Source organism: Protomyctophum bolini, assembly GCF_963924005.1.
Source record: "Protomyctophum bolini genome assembly, chromosome: 20".
NCBI classification, from domain to species: domain Eukaryota; kingdom Metazoa; phylum Chordata; class Actinopteri; order Myctophiformes; family Myctophidae; genus Protomyctophum; species Protomyctophum bolini.
This window is the reverse complement of record NC_137881.1, coordinates 38,661,093-38,675,033: the sequence shown is the minus strand read 5'-3', so window position 1 is coordinate 38,675,033 and position 13,941 is coordinate 38,661,093. Positions and strand designations below refer to the sequence as shown.

General features: G+C 40.5%; 1 protein-coding gene across 1 annotated transcript; it reads right to left on the bottom strand.

Annotated features, from left to right (window-relative positions):
- Positions 1-11,156: 11,156 nt before the first annotated feature.
- On the bottom strand, positions 11,157-11,771 carry LOC308335389 (histone H1-like; the record flags this gene model as incomplete). The annotated part of the gene is made up of 1 exon (XM_080792411.1): positions 11,157-11,771. One exon carries the CDS (start codon positions 11,769-11,771, stop codon positions 11,157-11,159), a length of 615 nt encoding a protein of 204 aa, XP_080648537.1.
- Positions 11,772-13,941: the final 2,170 nt, after the last annotated feature.

The window sequence follows — 13,941 nt, the reverse complement described above, 5'->3', positions numbered from 1 at the left end:
AACATCACAAACACAAACATAATTTATCATTATGATGAATTGATTGAATTCACAGTTAACAGTTGTTGTATTGAGTTGTGCTTGAATGTACTGTAATTATGCAAACCGTTTATTAATGGCTATATGAGAGATTGGCTTCAGACGGAGCTAATCTGTGATGCTAAATGTCATGATGATGATGCTAATGTTGCTAACGTGTTCTTTGTCATTATCAAACGAGTCTAGGTCTAACAAACGTGATGATGTCTCATGATGATATGCTGTATATGCAGTATGCACAAACAAATTAAACCATCATAGGGTGCTTCCCCAAACGGGTCCTTGCTCTAACAGTAAACGTTTATTTTGATGTATATTTATTTATACATTAAATAAAGCCCCAAAAGCTTAAAAGACACCACTGATAAAAACACTTAACAAACGTTAGCTTATTAAACAGATTGTAGCATAATAAAAGGACACCACTGATAAAAACACTTAACAAACGTTAGCTTATTAAACAGATTGTAGCATAATAAAAGGTTTCGCCTAGTACCGCCTACCGCCTAGTAGCAATCCACATCATTTCGAATGAACACATTTTTGGAAATAAACACACGATAAAACAATTCCGATAAAAACGAAAGGTATATTAATGAACCATACAAATAAAAGTAAATTTTAAACGTACTTACAGAATTTACCAGTGACGAGAAAATAATAATATTGTCCGTAGAAATGCAGCGAAATCAATGCACTGTGGATGGGCCGGAAGTGAAGAGACGGGGGATACAGAACCAGGAAGTCCCGTCTACTACATTGTGCAAGAGGAGAATAGCCTACTATGGCGTTAACAGTGTCACACACACACACACACACACACACACACACACACACACACACACACACCTCTCTTGTCCCTAAGTGCTATGAGGAAGGCTAATGAATCCGAGAAGAGGTAAGCTTCATTGTATTTGTTTGTGTTATTAAGCATTCAAACAGTAATAGATGTGAGGCTTTTTTATGATGACATTCAACTTCCATCTTAAACTTTAAAACATACAGTGTATTTCAAATTATACACTTAACAATGTTGTTTAATCCATCATGTGTCTCCCATAAAGCATAAAGCCAGTGTACACTTAACGGCAACTTGGTAGAGGTTTGGGTTATGTAGTTACCTTGCCATGATGTATCTCCAAAGGTGGGCAAATCATTACCACTTCAGAAATTCAACTTTTTATTTCTTGTAACATTTGGAGTTGCATTGTGGCATAAAATGTTTTCATCATTTACTTTTTAAACCAACAGGTACTTTCTGGTTTGCCCTGTTTGCAAGAAAACCCAGGGATTCCTGTCAACGCATCTGCGTAGGGTCTGCATGAAGGTCAAATATGGAGGAACACCGGAGTTGTGGAGAGCAGCGGTGCGGAAGGCAAGAAAGGAAGCTAAAGAGGTCCTGGCGAATGGCAGGGTGTTTAGTTACGAACACCTTCGCAAAATGATGACGAATGCTGATCCACTCAGCAGGTAGGTGGAACAGGAAATCTAAACAGAGGCCAAAAAGGCACGGCTTTGTGGTGAGAGAGGACTGGAGTGACCGAGAACGATGCAGAGAACCGAAGCAGATGGAAACGGATGACTTCTTGTGGTGACCCCTGATGAGAGGTAGCTGAAAGAATAAGATTCCAATCATGACAAATAGTTGTGTGATTCATGTACTAAATACACATGCCTGTGCCAAATACACATGGGACACACGCTTAACTGCTTAGATTGGGAGGGTGGGACTGTACACACTACACCAGGGAAAGCGTCAGACATTATTCTGCCATGTTCTGCACAATATTGACATTTTCTCCATTGTTAGTGGGGTGCCATTGGATGTTCTTATGCGGCCAGGAAGACGTGCACAGCCCGACTGCTCAAAAAGTATGGGGCATTTGTTCATCACTTATAGGCTGTGGCTACGGGAGACACACACAGTTTAGTCAAACTTCTTCTTTGGGCTAATCAGGGGTCGCCACATTTGCATGCACCTGGTTCCGCTTTCTACATCTTCCACTGGGACCACCTGCATGTCACCTGCCATTGCCTCAATCGCCTCTTCCTCCTCTTACCTGGGGGTTCCATCTCCTTCTCTTGGTTGGCAGAGGAAGTGTAGCGCCCAGGATTACATTAGATAATTGACACTGGGTGAAAAAAATGGGTTGCAAAACCGTGGGATTCAAATTATATAAAAAAGGACCCCCAGTTTGATATGCATATTAGTCTACAGACCCCATTTAATGGCATTTCTATCTCTGGAACCCCCAATTCATATTGTAAAATCAATGTTAATTTGACTCTGAGAGTGTACAAATGGACCCTAAGGGTTAATTTGCTTCCATTTGTACACTCTCAGAGTTACAGACCCATAAGGGTCCATTTTGTTCCAAACTATCATTTAGCTGAGGACCCACTGGAACTCCCTCAAGGACCCCCGGGGATCCTACCCTCACGAAAAACATACAGTAATCCTGGTCTCTATACTGCCTCCCCATGGTCGGTCAGGGGCTGCCTGATGGAGAGGAAAGGAACTGGAATAATGCGTTCACTACGTCCTACCTGGGAAATGCGTAATAAGAAGCGCCCTGCTCACTCCTCATGCATGAGCTCAGTTCAGGGCTCTCCCCAGGTTGGTAGAGGGAGAGTAGCGCCCAGGATTTACAGCTTAGGCAATTGGCACTATGGGTGAAAAATGTGTTGCAAATATTGTGGTATAAAATGTATTTAAAAAACAAAAGCATTTATTATCCTGGCTTGTAATCACATTTGAGGCCATATAATTGGAATATATCTAGTCTTAAATTATATTTGATTTGTGCACAGATGGCCACATTTGTACACATACATCACATGCTAATGTCAACCATGTCTTTGGTCGGCATCAGTTAATTTACTCATAATGTTGTAATATGTATTTGTATTGTTTGTTTCAAGTATGATTGAGGAGCTGCAGCGCCGCCGCATGGTGGTGACCGATGTCCAGCGAGAACTCCACAGACCTGGCTCCACCTCTCAGCAGTGACACTTTTACTACTTCACTGGTGTTCACATGTTTTGCTCGTTGTGGATTGTGGAGCATGTGCATGACATCTGATACCGTATCACCTTGCAGTTGCCCAGACGTGAAGTGGAAGAGCATGCCCAAGAAGATGATGGCAGCAAAGGGTCTGTACAAGAAGCACTCTCTGGAACATCCACTGCTGAAGGGCTTCAGCACATACCTGAAGGTGGACATCGATAGGTCTAATCATAAACAGGAGGTGAGGAATATTAGCATAATCCATTCCATCTCACCTCAGTCCTAGTTGCACGGACCCCCACTCCCATATCAGCCCTACTGTTGTCCCAATGGAGGCCAGCGACATAAAGTTACAAACTGACACCTGACACTTGCAGCTTCTGAAGCTACCAATGTAACATGCTTTTATTTTCAGGTTCAGAATGTGGCCCGTTTCCTTTATTACATGAACCCACGGGAAGTGTCCCTTGAATTTGTCAGGAACAAGGAAAAGACCAGAAAGTACCTCCGTGAGCTCGATGATGCAAAACTGAAACATCAAACTCAGCTGACTTACATCAAGAGCGTGAAAAGGTTGGTAGTATTTGGTGTGAATTACTGGCCCTCTTGTGATAACTTGGGAAACCTCCAGTTAATATGGTATATGAACTTCATTGACTTTGATACATTTTTGATATTTTGTACCTTTAATCTCTTTTTTTTTAATTGTGTATATTTAAATATTAAATAGCAATTTCTTCCAATAACGATTGCTTTAGAGCAGGGATTATTTTTGCCGACCCACGCTTTATATAGTGCAAGTGGAATTCATATGCCCACCTGAAAATGTATTTTCTGTTCATTAAAGCGTTTGAGAGACAGGAAGACCCCGTTCCAGAATTTAAACATTTGAATGTCTAATAAAACATTTCGATTTAACCAGAAATATCACTTAACACCATCAAATATTGGTACCTCCTTGGACAGATTCCTGAAGTACCACACGTACACCACCGACCTGAGGCTTCAGAATGTGATGCTCTATGAGGATTGTGTGCACTTCATTCATTTCACCAGAGCTCTCCAGAAAAGCTCCTCCAAGAAAGTGAGCAAAGAGATCACCAAAAAGAAGTGAGTTGACTTGTTTACAGAGGTCGCCCTTTTGCCAACTCGGCGTACAGCCGGAGGAACTGCTCAGCCTGGTATTCCTAAACGTAACCTATTGATTGATTGAAAAATGGTATTCACAGTCTGTAGAATGGGTACATTTTAACGAAAGTACAGGTAATTACAAAAACTGGGGATAAAACCAGATAAAAGCACTAAGATGTATTTACATCAGGGACCTCCATTTTCAATTCATCAGAACATTTAAAGACGTACCAATATACACTTCAATGAAAAAACCTTATGTCTAACCTTATTCTCAGTAAAACGGAGTGATTTACATTTTGTAAATGTGATCATTGGTTGTATTTAGTTGTGAGCTGTTGGAAAAAAAAGCTTGTATTGGCCACAGCCAAGCCAAGCTTTACCACAGCAGCCTCGAAGCGACAACAGCTGCTAATTTTATGAGCTGGACAGCAGGAAAGCCACAACAACACACAGTCATTGTTTTAGGCTCATTTTCTTTCCTTTTTAAACCAAACACTGGCTCACTGTGATGCGGGCCAAACCGGCTCGCGGGGGACCCACGAGGGGACGAGACCCCCCTGAGGGAGTGGCCAGGGAGGAGACATGGTCTGTGGAGTGACAGACCATAACACCTACATTTCTACTATTTTGTGGAAAGACGGGAGATGACAATTAATTCTGAAGAGAACCAGTATCTTTTACTAGATTGAAGGTAATTGACCTTTTTCCGAATAAAATAATATTACAGAAACTAACTGGTTAAAATGTGTACCGTCACATTTTTTTTGTTTACCCGAGCAGCGATGGTTGGCAGGCATCAATACACTTTTAGACCGAGATGTTTGTGCCAGCATGGATGATTACATTTATTTCTTGATCACCTCTTGTCTTGATTGTTTGAACATGACGTCATGGACCGCTATGCTCGATAACCCTACTGTTGTACTATTTGTTGTCATCTTTGCCAAAGCATTGCTGATGTGCAAGCTCTCAACGGGTCATTGTGAGCTTGTAGATTGTCTATTTTCTGGGTGCACCCCAGGACACTGAGGAAAGGGACACTATGGTTCAAGTGATTACATCATGGTATCTCTTGTTTTTCATATAGGTATAACATGTTGATAGAGGAAAACAAATTGACACCAAATGACTGCCTTGCTGTGCTGAGGGCTGCAAAGAAGGACTTCTTGATCATTTTGGGAAAGGTCTACCCAGAGAAAAGCACAACCCTGCATGTGGCTGAGTGTGCCTTCGTGCTTTACTATCTGGAGGCACTGGTGATCCTCAAACACCTCCAACGACCAGGTGTGGTGAAGGGCATGACTGTGAGTATTACTATGTTATTCTTTATTGATTGCGATATTTATATCCGATGGTGTGTTTTCATCCCGGGCCGTGTCTGTGAACAGCTGATCCACATGAAACCGATCCACATGGACCGATCCACATGAAACTTGCATGCATTGCACACTCCCCGTGGGCCAAGGAGGAACGCCCACATTGTTCAGATTATGGTGGCACTATAACAGTAGGGGTGGGAAAAAAATAAAGATTAATGATTATATCACAAAAATGCCACGATATTAACATGGAATCGCATGTTCATAATATTTTATTTATTTATTTATATATTTTCCAAACGGTCTAGCACTATAAAAGCAAAGTAACTTTGGAAACAATCAGAAAAAATTGCAATATCGAATCAAATCGCAATATAAATTGGCACCCTAGATATTGATATGGTATCGAATGAGGAGGTAAGTGAATCGTCCCTTTCCTATAACAGGTCTCTTCACACTTTGGCCTATAAACCGTACTGTCTGTAGGTCATATACAGTACAATTCTGTTTTATTACTTCCTGATTTCTTGGCTCATGACATGCTGCCATGCCCATTTCCACCTGACTAGATACGATTGGCTTCAAACTTTGTGAGAGGTACCCACACTCTGAAAAAAATACAAAAATTTCAGAATTTGTTGCCAGGCAGAAACTAGCCAATTTTTACTGAGGGTGCTATAAGGGAGCTTGATTAATAATGGAGGTGCTATGTCCCGCACACAGGTTTGTTTTGGTTTTATCCCCAAACACACACATTTGGTCGGCTTTTTTCCCGGTTTGCTTCCCCCAGAAAACAGCCTTTAGGGAGCAATTTCACACCAGCAAACAAGCAAGCAATAATGCACAGCTATTAATGCGGCCGGATGAAATGAGAGCGTGAACTTAACGAAATAATTAATTTAAAGACTAAACAACTACACACCAGGCTACTGTTTTCAAAATCAATAAATGCCGACTTCCGGCATACACCTATTGCTCTACGGCTGCAGTCCATGCATATCCAACACAATCTTGAGCATTATTGATTATCAGTAAACCAATTAAGTAACCAACACAAAATCGTGCATACGTAGTTAGAGGGACCACGACCAATCCATCTTTATTTTAATTGTGCTGGGAATAGCCTATAGCCAATTAATATAAATATTTATATATTTTTCAGTGAGAGAGTGAGATTGGTGCATGGTCTTGGTTTGTTCATTGACAACGTGCAGTCACATCCATATAGAAACCTGACACTGGCACTTTTCTAGCACAAATGTATCGTCCATTTGGCAAAATGTGTGATGTCCTTTTTTATGCAGGTGGAGGAGTGGATTGGCAGAAAGACAACGAAGTCGGGCCATGCAATCATTGGAGTAAAGGACCACAAGAACGGAGCTCAACAAGTCGCCATGTTTGCCCTGTCACCGAAGCAGGAGCTGGTATGTTCATCAGATTTCCTGTCGGAACCCAATCGAAAACTGTTTAATTTTATTTTATTTTGCACAATTCATTTGTCTTTCATAATTCATTAGTCTTTCATACCTATCTGATACACCCATGACGAAAAGGAGCAGGAAGAAGAATAAATTCTTATAAATACCTGCCCCCTTTTCACTCAAAAGTTAGTTTTTACTTTAATGATTGGCTCATACACAAAAAAAGAAGAAAAAAAAAAGAGTAACACAAAACAAGCAAGATTGAAGAAGTTGAGCAACGTGCAAGAAATGATAGCTAACCTATTTGTCGGCTTCATATTGCCTAAATATTAGATTTTTGTCATTTCTTTTAAATTCGCAAATATTTGCACAACCCTTTAAATTGTCATCCAGAGAATTCCACGTTCGGATTCCTGTTATCGAAGGACACATCAGTCTTTGAGTGGTCCGTGCAAATGTATGTTTAAAGTCAAATTTCCTCCTACTATCCCCACTTTCTGAACTAGGTTTGAATAGCTGTTGTAGTTGAACTGGTAATGTTTTGCTTTTTGCCCTGAACATAATTAATAAGGTTTGTAGCTTCACGACATGTTCAAGTTTCATTTGTGTGCTCTCTATAATGCACTTTGTACATGATTCGTACTGCTCTCTTCTGTATTAAGTAGGTTCAAAGGGAGACATTGATCTTTATTCTTAATTCTCCACCATCAGTGGTTTGACATTTACTTCAACCAAGTGAGGCCGATACTCCTGAGCGCCAAGCCTGACAACAGGAAGCGCAAGCGGAAGGCCAGCGATGCAAACTATTTCTTCATCTCCACCACAGGGAGGCAGATCCACAATCCATCCAGTGACCTGAAACGTCTGCACAACAAGTACGAGAATATGATCTATTAACCCATTTAGACCTGACTTCGACATTAAAAAATGTCTTCAAAATCCTGAGAGTTTTCTGAAATACCTATGTTTCTATATCAGTGGTTCTCAACCTTTTTCATGTCAAGGACCCCTAGAATTATCTGTATTTGGCCGTGGACTCCCATCTGAAAATATGTAGTTCCAGGCACCCGCCAGAAGCAAAGATTTCGTTGTGAAAGAATATACATTCAAAGATTTGGCCACATTTTCACATTTTTTTAGAAATAGCGCGGCACTCGCTATGAGCTTGTAGATCTGCTATTTTTCAATAGCTGAAGTAATAATACATTATTAATAAATAAACATAATGCTTAAAACATCAACAGGGTTTCCCGTTCAGCATGGGTTAACAGATGTTTCAGGTGAGCTGTGTCGAGATAAATGTTATTAAAATGTCCTCTCTTAATTTTCATTATAGAGTCGGAAGACGGTCAGTTACGAGCCAAGAGACACGCCGAGTCTTTGAGACTGCTACCAAGTGTATGAGCGACATAGACAAGTCTTTGGTGGCCGACTACCTCACTCATACCGTTACAGTGGCAGAAAAGCATTATCGCATGAAGGAGCCAGACAATATACTGAAGGCCAATCAGCTGCTGGCTAAGCTGGCTGGTGAATCCAGGTGAAGATGTGTTATACTGTATGTACCAATAGAATTTATAATGCAGTGAAGAAATCGTAGCCATGATCAAACTCCATCATAAACTATATTGTAGGCCAACGGAACTCTGATCATTACACTTTATTTTAAGAGCCCAGAGAACCAAAAAAAGAGAGGGGGGAAAAAAGGAAGATAAACGTCCCCAGAGCTGAAGGAATCATCAAAAGCCGGAGAACCAAAGGATCTATTATGGCTATGGAGTGAGGAGGTCTTCAGATCTTCTGCTAACGGGCTTTTCTTACGCGTTTTGGTGTAAAGCCTTCCTCAGCGTGTATCTGAGATACTCAGAGATACTCAGATACACGCTGAGGAAGGCTTTACGCCGAAACCTTTTCAGTCCAGATTAACCCCACTACCTGTTACTAATTTGTGTTATCCCCATTATAATTGTCTGAGCAATACCTTAGTAAGTAACTAACAGCTCTTGTAATTTGCTTAATTAAGTCTGTACTGCATATTGATGTCTGGAGTTTGCAAGACTATAACCCCTTGTGTTTTTCACTCGCCTGAATAATCTTCAGATGATTATAAACCTCTGACTTTTTTCCATAAATAAGGTAACTTGTGTGAATAATATTTTGGAATTAGAATTAAGTAATACCTCTAGTCCAGACTATACCCCCTTTTGTTTTTCATGAATAATGTAACATACCTAAAAAAAAGATACCTCACATTCAATGACATCTCTGCACATCTGCATTGCATTTCAATGTTTAAAGGGATATTTCAATCATCTTTCATCAGTCAGACCAAAGTTATTGCTGCTGGTCGCAAGCGTGCGCTGCGCCCGGTCTACTTGCATCTTCAGAAAAGAAAAAGGATAGGAGGGTGGGTAAGAAGACATCACATTTCAAGTAAGATGATAATACTCGGCTGTGCAGGCACGTTTCTGGGTGGGGGTGGCGGGGGCTTGGGCCAGGCACAAAAAAGCTCTCTTCCTACGCAAGCCATCGAAGGGATGAGCTGCGCGGGGGGAGGAACAAAGATACCTAGCTGCAGGGGGGGGGGGAAGTTCGGTGGAAAGTTCATTTCCCATGTGTTTGTGTAAGTGTGTTCCTGGCATATCTCCCGAAGGTCATGTCACATTGCCTCATTGTCTTGCGTTATCATGGCGGGTTCAGAAATTACCCACAGTTCATAGCGTTACCAGGGGAATGAAGGGGATCCTCTGATCATTTAAGTATGCAAATTAGTTATATATCGCGGTTAGAATGTCAACAAACACAATAGTGCTTTCTCACTGTGCTCAAAGGGAGACGGAATGGAAGCATAGGCTATATATTTAATAACAATAATATAAGGGAAACACTAATGAGCAAAGTAAAAGAATATGGAAATGCAATTTATAATGAATATTATATATGAATATTACACCCCTATCACACAGGAAAGTGTTATGAAACTAATAATACAACGATCAACTTAAATACTAAAATAGACATGTATAAATAGGCCAAGCATGTAGGTAGGCACTGGCTGTGAATAAGGACAGTTTTTATGAAGTGATGCAAAGTGTCATGAATGGCGGATTCATCTTCAAAGTGCTGTCCCATTTCTTTCACAACAATTTGGAGCCCTTGCAGCCTCTCACCCTCAAGCACGTACAGCTGACGTCATTAAAGTCAATGAGGGTCCAGGGCTCAGGGCTTGAGGGAGGCAATTGGGATTGGGCCTATGTGTTTGACAAGGGTTTGACTGGATTGCTGAATTCCTACAGTAACCATAATGCTTTGGTGCCCAGCCCCTCCTTGTGGAGAGGGGGAAGGCTGCATGGAGGTGTGACTTGTAGTCCAGGTAGGAAGTGAGACCACATTTTCATGACACATTTTCGTCATGAACATGGCGCCATGACTAAAATGTCTAGAAACCACATTGCACACATACAACCCCCAGGAAAGTGTTACTTGTGTCCTAAACAATTGGAATCTGGTTGCAAAAAGGGTGAAGTGCAGGAGTCCCTTTAGAGAAATTTCTCTAAAAATGCTGCCCACCCAATCAGAAATGATAAATGGTACATTATGTACATAATTACATATATGTTGTGCTATTTTTTTATATTGCCTAAAACAATATATATATATATATATATTCCCCGTGAGTGACACCTTTATATTTAGCCAACCATACCATAGGCCTACCAAATTATTCCAGCATTTCAAAATTTGCAAGAAAATAAAAGATCTACAGGCTCAAAACATGTAGATCAAAGACCTTATAGATCTGCTATATGTACTGTAGTGACAAAGTAGGGCATTCATCTCCGGAACACTAACTACTTGTATAATAAGCAACGGCTGATTTCGGAATGAAGTGATTTAATAAACACGCAGTTACGAAACAGTAACAATATATATATAATATAACGCTGATGCTCCTAGGCTTTTAGTTATCGTAAAACTGTAAATGTTCGGGTATTCTTCGGTATATATTCTTCTGTTCTTCACTTAATTTGTATGCAAAATAGAGTAGCCTATTTCGGCTGGATGGTGTTGAGCATTCGTTTCCCCGTAAGTAATCGCATTGTTCTGGCTAACTTTGTTTCCTACACATACCATTCATTGACATGACAACTATATTAAATAAAGGAACATTCTTTAAATGAAGTTGTGGGGGGCTCTTAAAAGAGCCTTTGTGGGGTAAAGGGGCTGTGTTATTTTTTACTTCTTCTTAGCGGCAGCCTTCTTGGGTTTCGCCGCCTTGGGCTTCGCTACCTTCTTAGCTGGGGCTTTCTTGACGGCAGCGGGCTTCTTCACCTTCTTGGGACTCTTCGTCGCCTTCTTCGGGCTCTTCTTGGCTGCTGGTTTCTTTACAGCGGCAGCAGGCTTCTTTGCCTTCTTGGGAGATTTTTTAGCGGCTGCGGGCTTCTTGGCCACTGCCTTCTTCGGAGACTTCTTTGCCGCGGCGGGTTTTTTGGCTGCAGGCTTCTTGGGTTTGACTGCTTTCTTTGCAGGTTTCTTTTCCTTCGGTGCTTCCTTGTTCATCTTGAAAGAGCCAGATGCTCCGGCACCTTTGGTCTGAACCAGGGTGCCTTTAGCAACCAGGCTCTTGACGGCGATCTTGACGCGGGCCTTGTTCTTCTCGACATCGTAGCCTCCGGCAACCAGAGCTTTCTTGACCGCAGCCAGGGAGACACCTTTGCGTTCCTTGGAGGCGGACACGGCCTTGACGACAAGGTCAGCGACACTAGGGCCCGTCTTCTTGGGTCGAGGTGCTGCTTTTTTCTTGACGGCTTTAGCCGGGGCGGCGGAGGGAGCTGGGGCGACTTCTGCCATGCTGTAGAGTTTCAGATGAACTGAACTAAACTCTTAGTAGAGAATGTTGTAAGAGGAGGAGGGGGTGGAACTTAAAGGATATGTGAGAACGATGTAGACTCAACCCACTAGGTCAGTACTCTGTGCTGCAGAATACTGAGACAGTTGTGTTTTCTCTACAACTAAAACTAAATAACATACAAAGAAATGTATTAAAGTCATACAAAAAACTCGATCAGATAGCAGACGAGTTTAGCTTCATAATCAAACCATGTGGAGGGTTGAGGAGTCCTGTGTTTTGTTTAGGGACGTTTAAAACCTCACTTGTACACCCTTACATGTACAGTTGTTTGTCAACTTTCCTCTGTCATTTGTCTTTTAAAATAGTTTTACCATATAATACCCTGTTCCATATTTGCTGCAGAGCCAGCAGAGATGTCTGGGTTTGGAATGAAAGTAAATCTAGTCGTTTGTGGTGAAGATTTCTTTTTTAAATGTACAACTTTCCAGTGTCTGCAAACACAGCTGTTGGCCCTGTGGAGACTTATCAGAGGGCACTTTATCTCACTCTGCTAAGCTCTTGTTTTGTGATGAGAAATCTGACATGTTTCAGGTAATTTCACACTCAAATGTATAATTCAATTCAATTCAATACCAATGGTGCCATTTACAAAAAATATGACATAGCTCAATAAAATGTAAAATAGATGAAACACCACACATTTGCAGGCAACTTATATAGCACAGTTATACTATTATATATATATATATATTTTTTTTCTTTCTTTAACTATTATTACATACACAATTTTTGACCGCTTCTAAAATGTCTTATATATTTTTTTCCCCCTCAAGAAACATTGTGCCAGCATGTATGTGTATACATACTGTATGTGTTACATTTAAATTGGAGAGTGGAATAGCTATTAATTCGAATTGAAATATAGATTTACCCTAAATGTTTATTTATTATCATATATCCCTATTCTGGGTAGTCCCTACACTAGTTATATTTTAGGGAGACAATTAGACCTAGAATGCCTGTGATCATTTAATTATACTTCGTAAATGTTCATGTATCACAGGCATAGATCGCTTGCACCCTTTCCCCCTCACTGTTTATTTTCCCTTTTTGCTTCCTTTACAGTATGATGAATTCCTGTTCTGTTCTTTAACTTTAGAAGTGTCTATTTGTACGTTTTGATGAATTGAACAAGGTGGACCCTGTTGTAAACAAGTGTAATGCTTATTTGGGTCGTCCACTCACTCACAGTTAACAGTCTTTGTTGTGCTTGAAATGCACTGTAATTCTGCAAACTGTTAATAAATATTTCAATCAATCAATCAATTAATCTGAACCCTAGGGCTTAAAGCCTAAAACAATCCCAAGACTGAAAATGTTTTTTTGCAAATCTGCACTGATCTCATTAAATGACCCATATGAAATCCTCAGGACTGAAATCAGTCCCCAGGACTGAGAACTTTAACCCCTTATGCGCGTGACATCATCATACCCGGAAGTTATGCAGGAATGTCTGAGTGGCAAAAAACTTATTTCTGGCCTTGACAGCCATACATCCAAACAGAGAAGTCCTGTTTGATTGCATTAAATTACTTTAAACAACATTTGTGTTTGATGAGGGGGGAGGGGCAGAACACCACCAACAATCAGCAATCAAACACAAATGTTTGGTCAACCCATGTGACTCCAATGAGTCACACTTTTCATTTAAAGCAAATAGCCCATTGTCATGTAAACTTGAGAGGTAAACTTGTTTAACCAAAAATAGTCACGCAATTTTATTCTAGTTTATGATGGAGTGATTTAAATCACACATTAAAATCTAGTTAATTCAGTTAGATGCATTATTATTACTCATTAGTAAATTAGATCAGTAAGACCAGATCCCAAAGCCTATGGTAATGAATAAAATTCAGTTTCTACATAACTGTGGATATGTTAATATAGCCTCTGAATATACACAATGCAAAAGGTTGGCTGTTCAATGCAGCACTATGATGTAATACATGTAAAGAGATTGTATTAGACCTAACCACTGTCAGTCCATGAATCATATAGCTCATATGCAAGCTTTAAGCACATGTTGCCTACTTTAATGGAATAAACTCTGTAAAGTGCATGTAGGTGGCTCTTAAAAGAGCCTTTGGGTTGTTGGTAGATCAATAAGCT